Below are 19,214 nucleotides of genomic sequence, written 5' to 3'. Positions count from 1 at the left end.
ATTACAAATTATTACAAATTAGATCCAATTTCTAGGGCAAGAGCATCCTTTGTCTCTGCGGTGCTCAGGAATATCCTTCCATAAGGGCCTCTCAGGATTGGAGTAGCTGGGGACTCTATCCCCAGATTGCAGATAAAATGAAGTTAACTACTTCAGATAAAGAAGTTATGTACTCACCATCATGTTCCATCTGAGTAGTTATACTTCATTTTTCTGCAAGATTCCCTCCCCCGGACCTTGCCCTGTCTATTCAGGGGTTGGTTCATTGGGCTGAGTTGCTTATGTATTTAGTTGCAGCAACTCTATCTGAGGGAAGGTAGGAGATGGTAGTGCATTATGGGTAAGGGGAGGAGCTCGGAGTTTGGAGCAGATGCTAGAAAAAACGTTTGCCGGCTCGGATCTGATACGGATCCGTATACACACAGGTTGCAGAAAAATGAAGTATAACTACTTGGATGGAACGTTATGGTGAGTACATAACTTCTCTTTATATATAGAGATGGACCTCGATAGACCTTGATAGACCTTGATAGACCTCGATAGACCTCTATAGACAGATATAGATAGAGACCTATAGTCTCTCTATATAGAGAGAGAGAGACTGACTGACATATAATTTATTTATTTATTTATATTTTATTTTACATTTGTTGACCGGGATACTCCAACTTGATGCATGTCCATTTTCAGTGGAGGCCCGGGGAGAAAAGCTCCAAGGGTACGCAGATACAGCATTACATAATACCAGCATTACATATTACAAACAGACTATTTACAGAGATTACATAAGTAAGCAAGTTAAACAAGTTCCACAGGTTACAGTTAATCCTGAGCGCAAGTCAGGATTAAATTAAATTACAGAGTAAACGGGTTAACAGATTTTTACACATTCTAGAGAGAGTTTATTTATTTATTTATTTATTTATATATATATATATATATATATATATATATATATATATATATATACATACATATACATATATATAGAGAGAGAGAGAGATATATACACACATTTCTATATATTTATACGTACATTATATATAAATAAATATATATGTGTGTGTAGGTCAGAGTAATGAGACTTGAGTTGCAGGCTCTTATGGTGGTTCAACCCCCCCCCCTCTTTTCTTCACAAAGATCGGGTATCTTGCAGTAATCCTCCTCTTATGCCTAAAGTGGGGTGGGGTACAAGTTTTCTTGGTCATTTCCTTTAGTTTCCAGAAACTAAACAATGAAGGAGAAAAACTTCATACCTTTGTCTGTAAACAACTCTGGTGCTATCTTGACAGAACACAATCTTTCCTAACGTGTGATATGTTATTTGTTGTGAAAGTAAAGGAAACAATGGCAGCTAGTCTCAAAAACAAATCTGAAATATTTGTTGCATGTGATTACTTTTCTCCACCACAAAACTATTCCAGGCAGGGCCTTGGCTTCATCTACCTTTTGGAAAGGTTTGGATTCTAGAAGCAGCAACTTGTTGCTCCATACGCAAGTGCTATAAACTAGGTTCCTTCATGTCTAGGACTGGCTTTGCTAAGGCCATTCTCCATAGACTCCTGGACCTGCATCCTTCCTCCTCCCTGTCTAAGCTATGATGATCTACCAATATAGCTAGTGTACTGCAGCAGTGATCAATATGAAGAACTTGATACAATTGTGTAAACTATAACCGTAGATAGTTGATCACTGCTACAGTAGCCATTACTTCCCACCATCGCCTTCATTTTATATCTAATACCAGGCTGTAAACGTGTTGAAATTTTTTTTTTTTTGCATTCTCATTTCTTGGCATGAAAAGCTCTGAAGAGCTTTGTGCTCAAGCTGGTGCCTTGGAGCTTCAGGATTTAACCCATGTAGCACTGGCTAGTGCAGCAATGATCATCCAAGCATCTACTGTTATGTGGTTTTGGTCTTTTAAATGCGACATTATTTGTGGTAGCATGAGCCACGAATGTGTAAAAAAAACTGGTATTTTACATGTAACATGGTCTGTACACAGTGGACAGCATAGCTTTTAAGACTTCCTACGTCCCTCAGTACCATTTGACGTACGTCGTCTAATGCTTTGAAATAACTTCAAGAATCTAGTTTAGTCCCTGGTATTGTGGGACCTTGGTTGCACACACGAGGGGGGTGTGGCTTCAACAGACTTCACTGTCCCCAGTATCATATGACCTAGGTCGCACACTCCTATGGATGACATGGCTTCCTGGCACCTGTCTGGTATCCAGTTATATATGATGTAGCTTGTGTATACCTGTGGAAAGCATGGTTCCAGGAAGCTGCTAAGGTTTTTAGTATCTTATGAAATGAGTTTTGTAAAATTGTGGAACTTATGGTAGCTTAAGATTGAGAAGTAGGTAAGTGAGACATTTTAAGAATTCATCCATAGTACAGGCTTTGATAGATGTGGACTTGTTAAAGATGAACTTTGTGGAAAGTGAGTTTTGGTTCAGTTTTGATTGTTATACGTACGTCAGTTTAGTCTTTAACCTTACATTTTCTCCTTGACAGCCATTGAGCTTTTGAACACCTTGAGTCGTGCAGATGGAAAAAGAGGCACATGGAAAACTGGAAAAACAGAAAGCAGGTAGTTCCCATATAGTGTATTTGCAAATTTGGTTGTGCATCTATTGCCTGAGAATTGATTTTTGTTGTACTAATTCGTGTCTGTGTTGCTGGTTTTGCAAGACTGATACCAGTGGTATTTCCCTGGTACTAATTCTGACAAGTGGCTACCTTCCGTATGGGGTTAGATTATTTTGTTCTCCCTGTTGATATTAATGCTGTTTCCCCAGTATTGCTGTCCAGTAGGCTTAATTCGGACAGGTGGCTGCCTTCTGGGGACAGATTATCCTCTTGTCCCTGTTTTTCATCCTTCTTTTGGGCAACTAACCTGTTTATTCCCCGTCACCTGGGTGACAGTCTGCTTAGAGGTGACTGAATTGTTCAGACAGCCATCAGGGTGATTTTATTTTTTTATACCCTACTGTGTATGTGTGGGTAAGCTACCTTCAGGCAGGCATGTGGTGGGTTGACTGCACTGGACATTCCACCCCACTCTTCATTCATGATTGCATTCCCGCACAAGTAATACCACTCCCGATGTAAAGCACTGCAGGTTGACCTCCCCATTCTCCACTAGGGATGACCAGACCCCCCCATGTCCCCCCAACCATGCACACGCAGTTCCATCTTTGGGAGGTGAGCAAGTGCTTTCACTTTCACACTCACTTTTAGCATCCATGATACTTGAAGAAAAATCTAGTCTTTTAAAACAAGAAAAAAAAGATAGTCCTTCTTTGTGGCACATCCCATTACTAAGGGTTTTGCATTCACGAAGAAAGAGGTCATTGTCTTCCTCTACTCTTCCCTGATTAGGCCAGTCCTAGAGTACAATGCCCCATTTGGCATGTACTTCACTAGACACCAACAACAAATGGAGAAGCCACAAAAGCACCTCAAATACAGTATACTAGGCCTTAAACACTTGTCCTATATGGATAGATTAAAAAAAGATGCTCTCTCCTCGCCTACAGAGAGGCCATCTCTGCTTGACTTAAAAGCCATGTCTGACCCAGCTCTGTTTAGAAATGCTGCATCTAAAATCCCAATCCCTCCGCACCACATGCTCCAGGGACGTCAACCTCATTACTGCAAACAGAACATGCTGGAGGGACAGGTTCATAACCCAGAGACTGCCCAAGCTATGGAATAGACTTCCCATACATGTCAAGTAGAGCACCTCACTGGCCCTCTTCAAGAGATATCTTTGAGTGGATGGGAAATAGAAAATTCACCCTGGGGATCACTCCAGTGGCTCTACTTGATAGAGGCACTGGGAATTAAGGTTGGGTGGCACGATGCCAAGATAATCCTATGGGCTAGGCTTGTTCATAGGTTCATACTAAGCTATCTGCCCTATGGGCATTTACAAGCCTAGCCAGAGTGTGTTTGGCTTTCGCCACCCATTTTAAAATGAATTTTGCTATGCCCTTTTTTGAGGTTAGTATACTGTGCATCTGTCTAACAGTGACACAGAAGTGATACCCAGAGTAAATCTACGATCTCCCATCTACTCATCAAGATTCCTCTTGAAGAGAGTCAGTGAGGGACTCTGCCTAACCTGGACTGGGATTTTATTCCAGAGTGAAGGGAGCCTCTGGGTTATGAATCTGTCCCTCCAGCATGTCCTATTTATTTCAGTGCTGAGGTTAAAGTCTCTCGAGCGCGTAGCTCGATGGGGTTTGGATTTTCTGAGGTGCAGCATGTCCATTAATTCCAGGTTGGACATGGCTTTATACGTCCGGCACAGATCGCCTCTGGGCAGGCGGTATGCCACTGAGTAGAGCTGGAGTTTCTTTAACCGGGCAGCATATGGCATCTGTTTGAGCCCTTTGATCCTCTTGGTGAGGTACTTTTGGGGTCTTTCCAGTTGCTGCAGGTGTCTGGTAAGGTACATCCCAAAAGAGGCATTGTACTCCATTATTGGCCTGATGAGGGATGAGTAAAGAGGCACGATGACCTCCCCTGATCTAGATGCGAATCCCTTCATGATTAGGTGGGCTATATAAAGTGATTTTCTAACCACTTTGGCCACGTGGTTGTCGAATGAGAGATTGCCATCAACTTGGGTCCCCAGATCCCTAATTACTTCTTCCGTACTTAATGGATTACCATCTATGTGGTAATTTGTGGGCACTTTGTTTTTGCCGAAGGGGATGACTATACACTTTTTGGCGTTTAGCTTGAGGCCATGGCTCTGGCACCAGTTGTCTGTTTCTGAGGCCCTTTTGGAGGATGCTTGTGTCGGCTGGAGAGTCTATTATGGCACCCAGTTTGCAGTCATCTGCGAACTTGGTCAGCCACAGTCCTTCCGTGTTGGCTTGTACCTCCGAGAAATATATACCGAACAAGAGAGGTCCCAGGACTGAGCCTTGTGGGACGCCACTTGTAACTGGTGAGTCTGTCATGGCTCCAGCAATTCTAACCATGTGGGTTCTGTCCTTGAGCCAGTTTGCAACCCATCTAGTGACATTAGGGGTTTGTTTAAGCTGGTGAGCTTATCTATAATGCCAGAGTGAGTTATTGTATCGAAGGCTTTTGCGAGGTCCAGGTAGGCTGTGTGGACCACCTTCCTCTCGTCAATGGCCTTGGTGACTGTTTCAAAGAAATCGACCAAGTTTGAGGCAGGATCTGTCCTTAACAAAGCCGAACTGGGTAGGATCCAGTGTCTGTAGGTCCCCAATATCTTTGAGGTCCATGATGATCCTTTCCATAGCTTTGCAGACCAAGCTAGTCAGGCTTATGGGGCGATAGTTTCCAAGATCCGTTAAGGCACCACCTTTGTGGAGCGGGACCACTGTTGCTGTAAGCCATTCTTTGGGTACATATCCTGTAGTAAGGCTGAGATTGAACAGTAGTTTTATGTTTGGGTTTAGTTCTTCTTGGAGTTCCTGTAGGACGCAGCCCGGGACACCGTCTGGTCCTATTGATGCTGTGTGTTTTGCTTTGGAGAGGGCGGCTTTTACCTGAGCATCTGAGATGTCAGGGGGGCAGCACTCTGCTGGGATAGATATTTGCCCTTTTGGTGGGGAAGGGGGGGAGAAGTTTGCGCTGAACCTGTCTGCTAGGATGTTGGCAGTGTCTGTGGGTTCGGTGTATTTTTTGTCATTTTGGACTAATTCTGAGCATATCTGGGAATTCCCACCCAGGTTTCTAACAACTAAAGAAAGCCTTGTGATTATCCTTGGTGTCCTGTGCAATTTTTCTCTCGGACCTGGCCTTAGACGATTTTATGATTGCCCGTAGTTTTTTGTTAATACTGATCAGAGATGCCTTCCCTTTTTGGGATTTTGCTCTATCATGTAGTAGCTTCCTCCTTCTATTGTATAGTTTGTTTATGGCTGGGGTCCCCCAGACAGGACGCCCTCCTTTGGAGGATTGGGTCTTGGTTTTGTTTGGGATTGCATGATCCATGCATTCCTGAAGGTGTTCATAGAATGCGTTTATAAAGGATTCTGCGGTCTGGGCCGTATTTTCCACAGGCCCGGGGGCTTTGAAGGATTCCACCTCTGTTTTGAGGAGTGTGAAATTTGCTTTAGAGAAGTTTTTCACTGTGGTTTTCTGGGCAGGGGCTGAGGTCGGGATGTGAATATCTAGGGAGTTTAGTTTCTGGTCTGATTTTACCAGTGAGGGATACACTTCTGGTCTGGAGCATACAGTCCCCATGTTTGTGATCAGGTCCAGTATGTTTTCCCCTCTTGTGGGAGTGGTAACAAGCTGTTCCATAGCATTTGAGTTTATAAATTCGAGCTAGGGTGTTGGAGCTGGAGTAATGCTCCCAGTCTGTTTGGGTAATTGAAGTCGCCCGATATAATGGTGTTTGGAGAGACCTTCATATTTTCCAGCCTTCTCAGGAAGGCCGAGTGGGGTTCCTGGGTTTGGGAGGGTGGTCTGTAGCAGGCTATAAACTGGAAGGCAGTTTTACCCACCGTTACTTGCACATGGATAGTCACTGATGCTTCGTGCTGTGCCACCAACCTGGAGGTGTTGGGTATCTTTGACGAATATTGATACTCCCCCTCCTTTTGTGGGTCGGTCCAAGTTTTGGGGCCGAGAAACATGTATGAGGTATAACCTGGTAGTGCTGGGGTGCTCTTGGGAGCCTTGAACCAGGTTTCTGTTACTGCACAGATATCGATGTTCTCCTTGCTAAGGAGAGTTTCGAGTGCGTGCATGTTGAGGTTTAGACTTCTGGCATTGAGTAGCATTGCTCTTAGTTTCTTATCCCTTGTGATACCTATGGAGGTGGGTTTGTCTTTTGAGCCTTGCCTAAAAAAGGCACTATGGAGGTGGCAAGAGCCTTTGCCAATATCCGAAAGCCCAGGGGTGACAGGTGCAAGCCGTCCCTAGCGAAGCATCGTGGCTTGTCGAGCATGTCACCCCAGGCTGACAGGCATTGGATCCCCTTTGAATGACACCAATACTTAAGCCAGTTGTTGAAATTGATCATCTTGTCTTCATATTGTGGCATCATTCTTGGTGAGGGTAAGATGCTACTCAAGGTCGGGGTCATACCAGCCTGGACTACATGCTCAGAGAGCTCCTTTGTCTCTTTTCATGTAGTCCAGGGAGGTATGTCTCTGGTCATTCACACCAGCATGGACAATGACTGAGTCATATTTGTACTTTCCTTGGAGTGACCTGAGTGCTTGTGTTATGTGGTGGATCCTAGCGCCCGACAGGCAGCTCACCGTGACCTTCTTGTTCAGCTTGGTGAGCGGGACGTAAGTGTGCCTGACTATAGTCACCTATTACAAGTGTATCGGGTGTGTTTAACCTTAAGGGCTGTGACTGTTCGGCACACTGGCTTTGTGAGCTGTTTTGCACGTGTTTTGTTTTGGGGTAGCAGTTGCTTGGGTGTCTGCTTTGGAGGTCTCTGTTGCTTAGGCAGATTTTTATTTAGAGCTTCCGAGTATGTTTTTGTGTGTTTGTGTTTTGGTTTGCTGTCGTGGTAGGTCTATGTGAGACTGGAATTGTAGTGAGTGTGGTTTCCTTTTCCTCCTGACTTTTTACTCCAGTACTTCAGTTATGAGAGCTTAGCCTCCAGTTTGGCTATATGGTTGCATCTCTCATGTGTTGGAATTTGTTGGGAGGAGGAGAGGGTTGTCTGTGTACATGAGGCAGTTATAACATTGCCTCAAGATTCCCAGATTCACCAGCTGGACCGGAGAGGAGTTTGACAACTGACCTTTGGACATGCTAGAATAGGATTGGGAATTTCTTTAAAATTGAAAAAAGGGCCAATGGGGGAACAAGGTACTCGAGGAGAGTTTGTGAGGGTGTAGTGCTTTTCATTTTTTAGTGCTGACTTATATAATTGCTTTAGTGAGCAAGTGCCAGGCTTTAGAGTATGAATAGGGTGTTTATTATGAGAACTAGATCAGTTCTAAAGGAAAAAGTGAAGAGCAGACTGTAAAGGCTCTAGGCCCATTAGCCTAGTACACACCTATGAACCTAGAAGAGCTGAGCATTTTTCTTGTAGCAAAGGAGATGATCTAGCAGGTTTCACAGTGCTGCTGCACACAGGATCATAGCTGCTAAAACTTTTCTGCATCACGTGCATCTGCGTCACCCTTGTAATATAATAGACCAGTCATGGGTCACTGTCTTCATCCCTACATTTTGATTACTGCTGACATTGCAGACTTGTGCCTGGTCATCTCTGCTGGAACCCAACGGGTGCATCTTTTAATGTGGAATGGTAGAATCCAGAATTGGGATCTGTCAGCTAATGGAGAAAGTCAAGCTTGCACAAACTTTGTAGGATGTCTGCTGTCCTTCACTTTATAGCCTTATTCTAATGGAATAATTTTGCTGGAATATGTGACTTCACTCCCACACATGTTCATCACCCTAGCTGTCTCTGATCTTCATGGAAGCTATTGGTTATTTTACCTCCTGGCCCTTAACTGTCTACCAGTGAATTATTCTCTGGTCTTAAACTGGCCCTGCCAATCCCTCACTTAAGCTGGGAAGGGTCTTCTCCTTTGACAGCTACATTTATTTTACCAGTGCCTTTTCCCTCTTTCTCCTTTGTTTTTTGTTGGGGGTCTGTGAGAATTATACATGTATGTAGTACTGTAAAAACTGATGTGCATTTCTTTTTAATTCTAATCCGGCCACAGGAAGGAAGAAGAGATGTACCAGTTTCTGGTAGGGAACCTGGAAACTCAGCTGAAGGAGATGATGACTGAGAATTTGGAGCTGAAGAAGGTCCTCGGGCAGATGAAAACAGACATGTGCACTCTTCTTGGCTCCTCTCCATCTGGCATGGAGGATGGCCTCTTCAAGGTACATATAGAGTACTTATGATCTCCCTTACTTTCCCTTCATGTTGCCTAAGCTGGGGATAAGATACCTGATTTTGCCACTTTCTGTTGGTAGTTTTATTTGATGTGCCATTTTGAAATCCTGTAACTTCGAATTCCCATTCATTCATACTGTTTGCAGGAGCCCTGGATTTTCTGTTGGTGAATAATGGGGAAGGATGGTAAGCACGATTCTGTATCGGTTACCCAACCTCTTGGCCATGGTCTGCTGTGGCCTTACAAAGTGGACTGTGCTGTAGCAGGCATCTGATAATGCCTCCGAGCTAGATGTTCTGTTAGTAGCACGTGTAGCCCTTCATGCAGAAATGTTTGCACCTTTCTGGAGTTTTTATAATCCCAAAGGAGCCCCCCCACCCACACTTTTTCATTGTTTACATGTTCTCCTTCAATGCTTTCCACGTTTCAGTTAAACGTTGCTCCTTGTTCTTTCCTTAGGCTAACCCAGATGAGGAACAAGCTGAATGCGACATAGATCAGGCTGAGCACTCGTGCGGTACTGTTAAGGAACAACTCTTGCTCAGCATTCGAAAGCAATGGCGCAGCTTGAAAAATCGTATGGAGAAACTAGGCAGTCAAGGTAAATTTTGATAGTTTACCTAGAGATTGTGCATGGCAGTATCTGGGAGCTTCTTCTCTCGGAGTGTGTGTTCATCTAAATTTAGTACGATATATGAATGTGCGTTTAAACTCTGCATAGCTGAACCATCATGAACAGCAGTACATGTTTTATCCTAAATTGCTGTAAAGTTGTTGCCTGCTTGTGCATTGTACTTGCCCACCAGTTACTGCTGTGCTGTATGTGTAGTGAACATTGCATTTACATGGCCATCCTGTGCATGTATGTATTAGGCTTGTATTCTGGAAAATTCAAAGTCGTTCTACACCGACTTTCATTATTGGCTCTGTTTAGCCTCCTGTGCTGCATAAACATGGGGAGAAGTTCAAAAACAGCCAAAAAAATAAAACTGAGGTAGGGAAAAACACCAAAGCAATTCACTCTTGCTTTGAACTGAGACTGTAAAACCAATAATGTGACTTGTCAGCTGAGTAAAATACTTTAACCCAAACAAGACTGACAAAGTCAGACCAGCCAGATTGAGCAGAATATTTAACTTGGGTGCTTTATTTCATCAGAACTGGGTAATACATAAAATCAACACTTAGTCATTTAAACTGATCATAGTGACCATTTAGCTTATACCGAGAGACTGTTTCCTTAATATGAGAAGAACTTTTTCTCTGCACCAAAATTTATTTAAAAATTAAATATATGATAGTTTCAGTCCTAGGCGTTTGTGTGTGTATACTGCTTAAACGTTTGTGACTAATCTTGCGTTTATTGTTGTGACTGATTGTGGCTCTAAACTTGGGAACATTTAGATGTTATGTGGTCCTATTTCGCCTACATTCTTTACTCACGGGTTCAACTCTGCCAACTATTTCTCTAGCACAGTCTCTAATTGGCTGGGCTAACCCGGTATCCCAAGATGCACCTCGCCCTAGCCCCAGATCTCGTTTACCACTCGTAGAGTTAGGACATGGTCTCGCTTGGCTGTGGCTAAGTACCTTTTTTTCTAAATTTTCATACGTCTTAACAGTCCGTTCTCTTGTAAAAAGCTATTTTAATAGCTAGTTTTTTCATTGTGAGTACTGTGATTAGCGAGTAGTGTTTTTGTGGTCTTCCTCTGTGTTGGGCTAGGCCTGTGTAAATTAGAGGACCTAGTCCTCTCCTGTGTTGTGTGGCTTGTGTAATCTTGTGTTTTGTTGGTTTTTGATCAGTAGTTAGTTTCCTGGCTGCACCAAAGAAACGTTTAAATTGGTTTCCTTGGCTGTTTGTGTCTGTTGGGTGGGTGCTGTGCATTACTATGTCTAAAGAGCAGAAAGAGCATAAACTCTCTGGGTTTAAAAAATGCTCTAAATGTGGCTATAAGATGTCTATTACAGATGGGCATTCTATCTGTGTTTATTGTCTTGGTGCTATTCACCTGCAAGAGTCCTGCAGTTTTTGCCACGCTTTCAGCCCCAGGGTACTGCAGGAAAGAAAAAAAATAAGTTGATTTTGAAGGGCCTGGTTAAACCTTCCTTTGAGGAGTCCTTGGACTCTTCTTCTAGTACTAAGTCTAAGACTTCCAAGGCCAAGAAAAGATCTCCGGCTCCATCTGTCTCATCAGAGCCCCTGGAGAAGGCTTCGAAAGTGGATACTGCCTCCTCGGCTCAATTGTCCTCTGGGCCTCAGGAGGTATCTGTTTTACTGGAGTCTACCTCTGCCCCGATATTATTGGAGCCTATTCGGAGCCAGTCACCCAGTGTTAGGCCTGAGTCTCCAGGTAGGAAATCCCAATCTCCTATTTCCTCCAAATCCTCTAGGCTGTCTGATTTGGATGTAGGTAGGGTGGCCCAGAGGCTCCTGCAGTCGTGTTGGCAAAATTGTTCTCTGCTCCGGCACAGTCTGCTCCGGAGCCAGTCCCTACTTTTGTACCGATGATTCCTCCTCCGAGCACCCCTGTCGTCTGAGCCGGAGTGCTCTGTGCCGAGTTATGTTCTCGTGTCTGCTCCGATACCCCTTGCGAGTTTATCGGAGCAGACATCTGCTCCAACCATGTTGGTTCCGTCCTCTGGTTTCAGTACTTGGGTTCCCTCAGTCGGACCCGAGGGGGATACCTCGGGACTCTTGTTGGTTCCGAGCCTCCCTCTCGGTGCATCAGCTCGGGAAACCCTGACCCTGGTTGTGGTCTCTGAGATGGGTCGGTCCTCGTATTCGGGAGGACCTGTCTTCTAGGCCATGAGGAGCGCACTGACCAGATCATCAGGTACATCACCCGGTTCGGTCACTCCTTCCCCCTGCACCCCGGCTAGAGCCTCTGACACACCCCTGTCCATGGATTGCGGAGCCTGAAGGTCTGAGGATACCCCCATGAGCGCTCCCCAACTTTCTGGGGGCCACTCGGTGTTGGTGCCTGAGGAGCCCCCTAGAAAGAAGTTGTGCAAGAGGAAGCACATAGACTCCCAGGACGAGTCACTCGCTTCCGATACCGACCTCTAGGAGTCAGAGGGGTCCCCTAAGTCGTCGTCCGATGTCTTTCTCCGACATCCTGGAGATCTTGAGGCAGAGAGGCGACTGGCCTTCCAAGACCCCCTATGAGGAGGAGTCTATTCAAGGCCTTCGGAGCTCAACCCTCCACCTCCTGGGTGTCTCCACCCTTCGATGAACTTCTGCATTTGATTTGTGGAAGGGTGTGGGAGACCCCTGATTCCATGGAACCGGTGCCCAGACATCCAAATAAGTTCCTTTCTGCTCCCCTGGAGAAAGAGTTCCTGACCAAAGGGGTTTTCATAGATGCCTTGGTGGTGGTGGCAGCCACTCAGCAGGACGTTGCAGAGGCTTCTTCCATCCATCCTCCTAACAAGGAGTTCAGGAGTATGGACTGGTATGGGAAGCGTACCCTGTCTTCAGCGACCTTTACCTTGCGGTCGCTGAATTATCTTTGTCATTTTACTCTGCTCCAGAGAGATCTCCTTAAGGAGCTAGGAGACACTCTGACTGGTAACATGCCTGAGGCGGTAGTGCAGACTGTTAACGCCCAGTTGTCTACCCTTGGTTCCATCGTCAACTCGTCCATGAGGCTCATATCCTATGCAGCCGAAGGGGCGAGTAGGGCAGCTAGCTCAGGTGTAGCTCTCAGAAGGCAAGCCTGGATTCGCCTGTGTTACTTCCTTCACTGACTCCCCCTTTGATGGGTCCTCCCTCTTCGGGACCAAAGTGAAAGACACCCTCACCAGTTGCGAACAGGAGGGGAAGACCCTATCTGCCGTAGGGGCCTGTTTCTCTCTTCCTTCTAGGCCTTACCCCAAGGCTCACAGAGGAGGGAAAATGTGGTTCAAGAAGTCACAGAAGTCTTTCCCTGCCGCTCAAGGTGAGTCCCCCTCTAGAGGCAGAGGAGGGGGAAATTATTCTGGAAGATGCCGTCCTAGAGGCAGAGGAGGCCCCCGCAACTCAGGAGACTGCGATTCCTTTTGCGGGTCTTCCTTTCAGTGTTCCTGAGGCGTTGCCAGACTGTGCTTTTCCAGGGCCAGTCTGGGGCCGAATTTCATTGCATCTGGAAGCCTGGGAAAGCATCACCCAGGATCGTTGGGTGCTTAGAATAGTTACCGGACTATCCCCTTTTTATCAACACCCCCTCCAGTCAAAAGAATCCCAGACGTTCCACCCAGTCAACGGGATCAAACAGCACTAGAAGTTTCAAAGCTGCTAGAGAAAGGAGTCATCCAACCAGTTCCCTCAGACCATATTGGATCAGGAACTTACTCGAGACTCTTTTTGGTGCCGAAAAGAACAGGGGACCTGAGGCCCATTCTGGATCTCAGCTGATTGAATCAATACGTTCTGAAGTCCAAGTTCCGAATGGTCACTCTTCAGGCCAGAGTATGGATGTGCTCCATCGATCTCAAGGATGCCTATTACCACATCAAGATGGACAGGGCATCCAGGAGTCACTTACGCTTCCGGCTGGGAGCCAGTCACTTCCAGTTTCGTGCCCTGCCCTTTGGTCTCACCACAGCCCCCAGGGTGTTTACCAAGTGTGTGGCAGTGGTGATGGCTTACCTGAGACGTCGGGGATTCCAGGTGTTTCCATATCTGGACGACTGGCTTCTCACCGCCCCCACCAGGCATCTCCTCATTAAAGCCAGGGAGGCTACCATTACACTGTCAACAACTAGGAATTACCTTGATCTGGGAAAAAAGGCGCAGAGCTAGACTCTCCAAATGCAGGCCTTTCTGCCACAAGAGGGTAAGAGTGCTGCAGTCTCAGATTCAAGCATTGTTGCCCCTCAGAGTTCAGGCCAGGTTAGTCCTCTAGCTCCTGGGATCCATGGCTGCCACCATCATGCTGGTGCCTCTAGCCAGGTTACACATGCGGATCCTACAGTGGCTCCTTTCGTCCCAATGGTCCTTTCAGAAACTTCCTCTTTCCCACTTAATACTTCTCAGGGAACGGTGCAAACAGGACCTCCGCTGGTGGCTATGTTCCACCAATCTGGACAAGGGGAGGAGCTTGATTCCTGTCTCTCCAGTGGCCATGGTGACCACACGGACGCCTCCCAGATGGGTTGGGGGGGCACTATCTTGGCAGGACGGTCCAAGGCACGTGGCAAAATCACGAGGTACACCTGCACATCAATGTTCTAGAGATGAGAGCGGTGTTTCTAGCGTTGCGGGCACTCCAAAGCTCTCTTCCTCTGGGAACGATTGCACTCTGACAGTATGTCCGTGGTTTGGTACCTGAACAAGCAGGGGGCAACCAAGTCTTATCCCCTCTGCAGAGAGGCCATGCGAGTGTGGCATTGGGCAGTGTCTTCCAAACGTTTTTTAGTGGCAACGCACATTCCGGGAAAGACCAAAGTGATAGCGGACAGGCTGAACAGAGCTATTCTGATGCCTTAAGAGTGGTCCTTGAACAACTGAGTGGCGGTTCAGATTTTCAACAGGTGGGGTCAGCCTTGCTGTGATCTCTTCGCCAGCTCTCTCAATGCCAAATGCAGTGAGTACTTCACACTGATCCTGCCACAGGGGGAGTTCCCCAGGGATGCTCTAGTCCACGATTGGCCCTCCAGTCTGATCTATGCTTTCCCTCCATTTTCTCTGTTACCAAGAGTGATTCAGAAAGCCGTATCCTTGGGAAGCAGGATGATTCTAATTGCTCCAAACTGGCCTCGACAAGTATGGTTCCCCTTTCTTCAGCAGTACGCAGTGGACGGTCCTTGGACCCTGGACCCAGTGCCAGGCCTACTGATTCACATGTCAGGACAGCTCCATCCCTCCCTGCGAGCCCTCAGGTTGACATCTTGGCTGCTGCACTTCCATCACTAGTTAGACAACATTCCCTTTCACCTGAGGTGGTACACATCTTATCTTCGTCTCATAAGTCTTCCACCAGAAGGATTTATTCCAGCAAATGGAAGAGATTCTCCATTTGGGCTCAGGCCCAAAGTTTGGACCCCTTCACAGCCCTAATAATGAAATAATGAATGCGACTATTTAATAGTTTCAAACCACACGACAAAAATAAAACCAAGCAGGATCCTGCTTGGTTTTATTTTTGTCGTGTGGTTTGGAACTAGTCGCATTCATTATTTTTGAGCCATTGTGATTTTTCCTGCAACGTTACGGTTTGTTTACTGAGGAAGAATCATACATTTTATAAATGGAAAAAAAAAACACACAATCCTAGTTGCAGGCATTTTACATCACAAACCATACTGACACTCCCCATTGCAAACATTATACATCATTATCTACCCAATCATTTTCAGTCAAACATATTACATAGCTTATTTGTCATACCTTCTTTTAAACCTCATTCCTCCTCTGCATGCTTTGTTCCCACAATTCCCATTTTTTCCCTGTGAAGTTTGCTCCTACCCTTTTCTACAGATTTCAGTTAGTTTTCTCTGATATTCACTACTGCTAATATAGTTGGTTTAGATTCTGATTCCATTTTCTAGTAATTGCTTTTTTGGCAGCCACCATAATTAGACACACGAAGGCCTTACCATGTCTAGGCAATTCCGATTCTGTATCCTAGCTCAGAAGAATTCTCTTTCGTCACACTAATCTGCCCACCCAGGATCTCCGGTAGTACATCCTGCAGGGAATCCTTAGTCTGCCAACCCACCCACTCCCAGAAAGTTTTCCCAAGTACCTCTTTCTTTCCCGACACACCACCAACATTTGCGGCCCATCTGAGGAAAAATTCTCTGGCGTTTACTTGGGGTATTAAAAATTTCCATGCAAACGTTTCCAAGCAAAAATCCTAAATCTTCTAGATTTTCTGCTTATTTGGGAGATGTACATGTATATCCTCCCATTGTTTTTTTGAATTGTTTAATCTCTCTTCCCAATCCTTTCTAACCTCCTCTGATTGTTATAGGTATCATGCAATATTTTATATGCTGTACTATTATTTTTTTAATGGCACCTTCTGTTCTAAGTTCTACTAAAAACTCTACCAGTGCTGGTCTTTCATTTAGGACCCCCTATTTCTTTTTCTTTGCCTATGCTCGGATGTCAATCTTTGATAGGGAAGGCAATCTCTAACCTGCAGTCCAAATTATTTGCCTCTTCCCATTCTGTTAAATTTCCCTGTCCAGTAATTTGCTCCCAATACCTTGAATGTTCAGTGTTTCACTGTTGCAGTCCTTACAAAATGGGTTATCCGGTCCCCGGTAGCCCGCAGTCCAGAATACCAAAGTCCTTGGTATAGGATATCGGCTGCCACCTTCAGATTAGGCTGGATGTCTGGTACAAAAGAAGGCAGCCAATGCCATTTCCTCAGTCTTTCTTGATGCAGAGCCCAAAACAGAAGCTTTTTTTCACGAGTGCTGGTCGGCAGAGTAACTTTTTGTATTCCAACTGCTTAGTTGAAGACCTCAGAAAAGTACCCCATTGGGGACCCTCTTTTCTTACTTTAACAAATGTCAGAGAAAGTTAATAACTATATCTTGCTTGGGGAAAACAGATTCCACACTGATTTTTCACTCCTATTGTATTACTTGTTAGGGACGCAAGGCCCAAATTGTGTTCTCTGTGCTTCTTTCAACCCGCGTACCATATATCTTGAACTAGGATCTTGTTTAAGCATTTTGGAGTTTGGTCTAAATTCATCTGTATGGCGTCTTCTGGTCTCCCAACTTCAGATGTTCCCAAGAAGCATAAGGATAAAGGACCGCGACAGGCTTAAGGTCAAATTAGCAGACTACGTCCCTGTTGGTTGTCGGCCCAGAGGTAGTCAGTGAGGCACTTTCTTTGCCCCTGCAGTCCGTGAATGTTCAGCAGCAGGTGTCTGTGGAGACCTTTCCTGAGTCCTCCATACCGCAGGCTTCCACTTCATCTTCTGACCCTCTGCCGATCTGGATCCGGAGGCGCTAATCAGGCGCCTGCTTCTGAGGCCTCTCCTCCGCCCGGAGCCCAGATCCAGACTGACCTTACTTCAGACTTCGGTGGCTAGGCCTTCCAGCTGAAAATCTACTCCTAGGCAGGCATCTGCCTCCCCTCAAATGCTTCCGACTCAGATGGTTTAAAATGGCTAGTGATCTCTTAACCCTTATCAAAGGCCCTCCACCGCCTCCTAAATAGATTAGGGAATTGTCCGCAGAAGTTTTCTCTGCCTCAGACTCTGAGGTTTCCAGCAACTCTGCTGATGAAGAGGGAAACTCTCCACTTTTTTCTGGTTTTGAGGATTCTGATGCAGAAGACTCCATCCCTTCTGCCTCCCATCCAGAAGATTTTTCTTTTGGAGATGCTCTGAATACTCTTGGGGAGCATTTCAAACGGGGAAAGTCAGGACTACCTTCAGTCTAAGAAACTGATTAGGGAATTCTTGGCAAGATTTGCCACAACATAAGCCTTTGGCTATCCTCCCGGTTTTGGAAGTTGTTTGTTTTCATGGAGAATTCTTTGACTCCTAATTCTGTTCCTCCTGCTCCCAGAAAGCCTGACAGGTAGGTAGTTCCTGATTCTCATTAGTTCCTTTTCAATAATCCTACTGCTGATCCAGAGATTATTTCTTGGGGCCCTAAAGGTGTTAAAGCTATGGTTGCTAAAAATCCTGTTCCTTCTGACAGGGAATCTAGGGCATTGGATAGGTGGGGTAAAAATGGTCTATACCTCTTCCACCCTTGCTATTAGGTCTGTTAATTGTCTCTCATATGCTTGAGTATCAGCAGCATACTTTGGAGGCTACTGAGGCTAAAATTGCTGGTGTTCCTTCCCTGATTGGAGAGTAAGGACATGTATGATTTACTGAATTCGGGTGTTCCTTCCCTGATGGAGAGTAAGGACAGGCTTCTTGCAGGGCAGCAGCCACTGGTTCTGTCATTAGAAGGCATGCTTGTCTCAGGGAACAACCCCTTTCTGAACCTGTCAAATCTAAATTACTGGATGTGCATTTGCACAAGGACAATCTTTTTGGTAGCAAAGCAGAAGAGGTGTTGAAAAAGTTGGAGGATAAGGCCAAATCTATGCAAACTGTTAAGGATTTTTGCAAGTTCAGCCTCCTAGTTTTAGTAAACATTACCCTTCTAAAAATTGGACTTTTCCTGACCCTAGTAAGCAGAGTCGCACCTAGGTCTAAGGGTTTCAGGTCTTCTAGGGGACTGACTTCCACCCCTCAAAAGGCTAAGTACTGGCAGGCTTCCTCTTCAAAATCAGGGAGTTCTATGCAAACTTCCCAAAGCAAGCATTCCCAATGACTCCGGCCTTCCCCTGCCTGCCTCTCTGGGCCCAGGGTTTCCTTTGGGGGCAAGGTTAGCCATTTTTGCAGATGTCTGGCCCACCATCACAGATGACAACTGGGTGCTCAAAGACGGTATCCCAAGGTTACAAGTTCTCCTTTCACACCTTCCCTGCCCACCAAGGGTACCCAGATACCCCCCCCCAAAATCAAAGGGCAGAAGCAGAAAAACAAGTTTCTTCTTTGCTAAACCTGGGAGCAATATAGAGCCAGTTCCTGCACTGTGGATAGGCCAAGGTTTCTACTCGAGACTTTTTTTCTGGTTCCCAAAAAAGGGGGAACTTGGCATCCTATTCTGGATTTATCCATTCTAAACACTTCTGGTGATTCCCAAGTTCAAAATGCTCACTCTTCAGCAGTTTCTGCCAGTGCTGGCCCAGGATTCCTGGCTGGTTGACGTTGGATCTCAAAGAAGCTTATCTGTACATCCCAGTAAGGGAAAGCTGCAGACAGTTCCTTCACTTCAGGGCAGGGAACAGGCACTTCAAATTCTCTGCACTGCCCTTTGGCTTATCTACTGCTCCTAGAGTTTTTACAAAATGCCTGGCTCCAGTCATCTTTTTTTTTTTGCAGACAAACATTCAAATTTACCCTTACTTGGACGATTGCCTTATTCAGGCAGACTCTCCAGAGCAACTTCTGAAGGATTTGGACTTTGTAAAAGAATCTTCTCACCTCTGTTTGTTGATGGTGTAAGCCCAAAGAAGTCAAAACTGGTATCCCTTACCCACAAGGGAGATTGTATTCCTGGGAGTGAACCTGAACACAGCCGCCCAGATGGTATTCCTCCCTCAAGAGAAACAAATGGATCTTTTGAATGACTTCAAGAATTTGGCAAGCATGACCCAGCTTTCTGCAAGGCAATTCCTGCAAGCCCTGGGATTCATGGCTTCATATATTCTGATTCCATATGCCAGACTGCATATGAGGAAAATGCAATGGTGCCTCAAAAACCTTTGGTGTCAACACGCTCAGGATTTAGACTTGATACTTCCTCTGATTCCCTGCCTGCAGACTGAGTTCC

General features: G+C 45.5%; 1 protein-coding gene across 1 annotated transcript in view; it reads left to right on the top strand.

Annotated features, from left to right (window-relative positions):
* The first annotated feature begins 2,526 nt into the window (after window positions 1–2,526).
* LOC122790101 (afadin- and alpha-actinin-binding protein B-like) overlaps window positions 2,527–19,214 on the top strand; it is a 107,917-nt gene continuing 91,229 nt past the window's right edge. The window contains exons 1-3 of the mRNA XM_044057673.1: window positions 2,527–2,596; window positions 8,697–8,862; window positions 9,336–9,477. Of these exons, the coding sequence (XP_043913608.1) occupies window positions 8,710–8,862; window positions 9,336–9,477 (295 nt within the window). The 5' untranslated portion in view covers window positions 2,527–2,596; window positions 8,697–8,709. The remainder of the gene's footprint in view (window positions 2,597–8,696; window positions 8,863–9,335; window positions 9,478–19,214) is intronic.

This window comes from Protopterus annectens, chromosome 15.part0, assembly GCF_019279795.1.
Source record: "Protopterus annectens isolate FY-2018-M chromosome 15.part0, PAN1.0, whole genome shotgun sequence".
Classification (NCBI taxonomy): Eukaryota; Metazoa; Chordata; order Ceratodontiformes; family Protopteridae; genus Protopterus; species Protopterus annectens.
The sequence above is the reverse complement of the archived record's forward strand: the minus strand, read 5'-3'. Positions and strand labels throughout refer to the sequence as shown.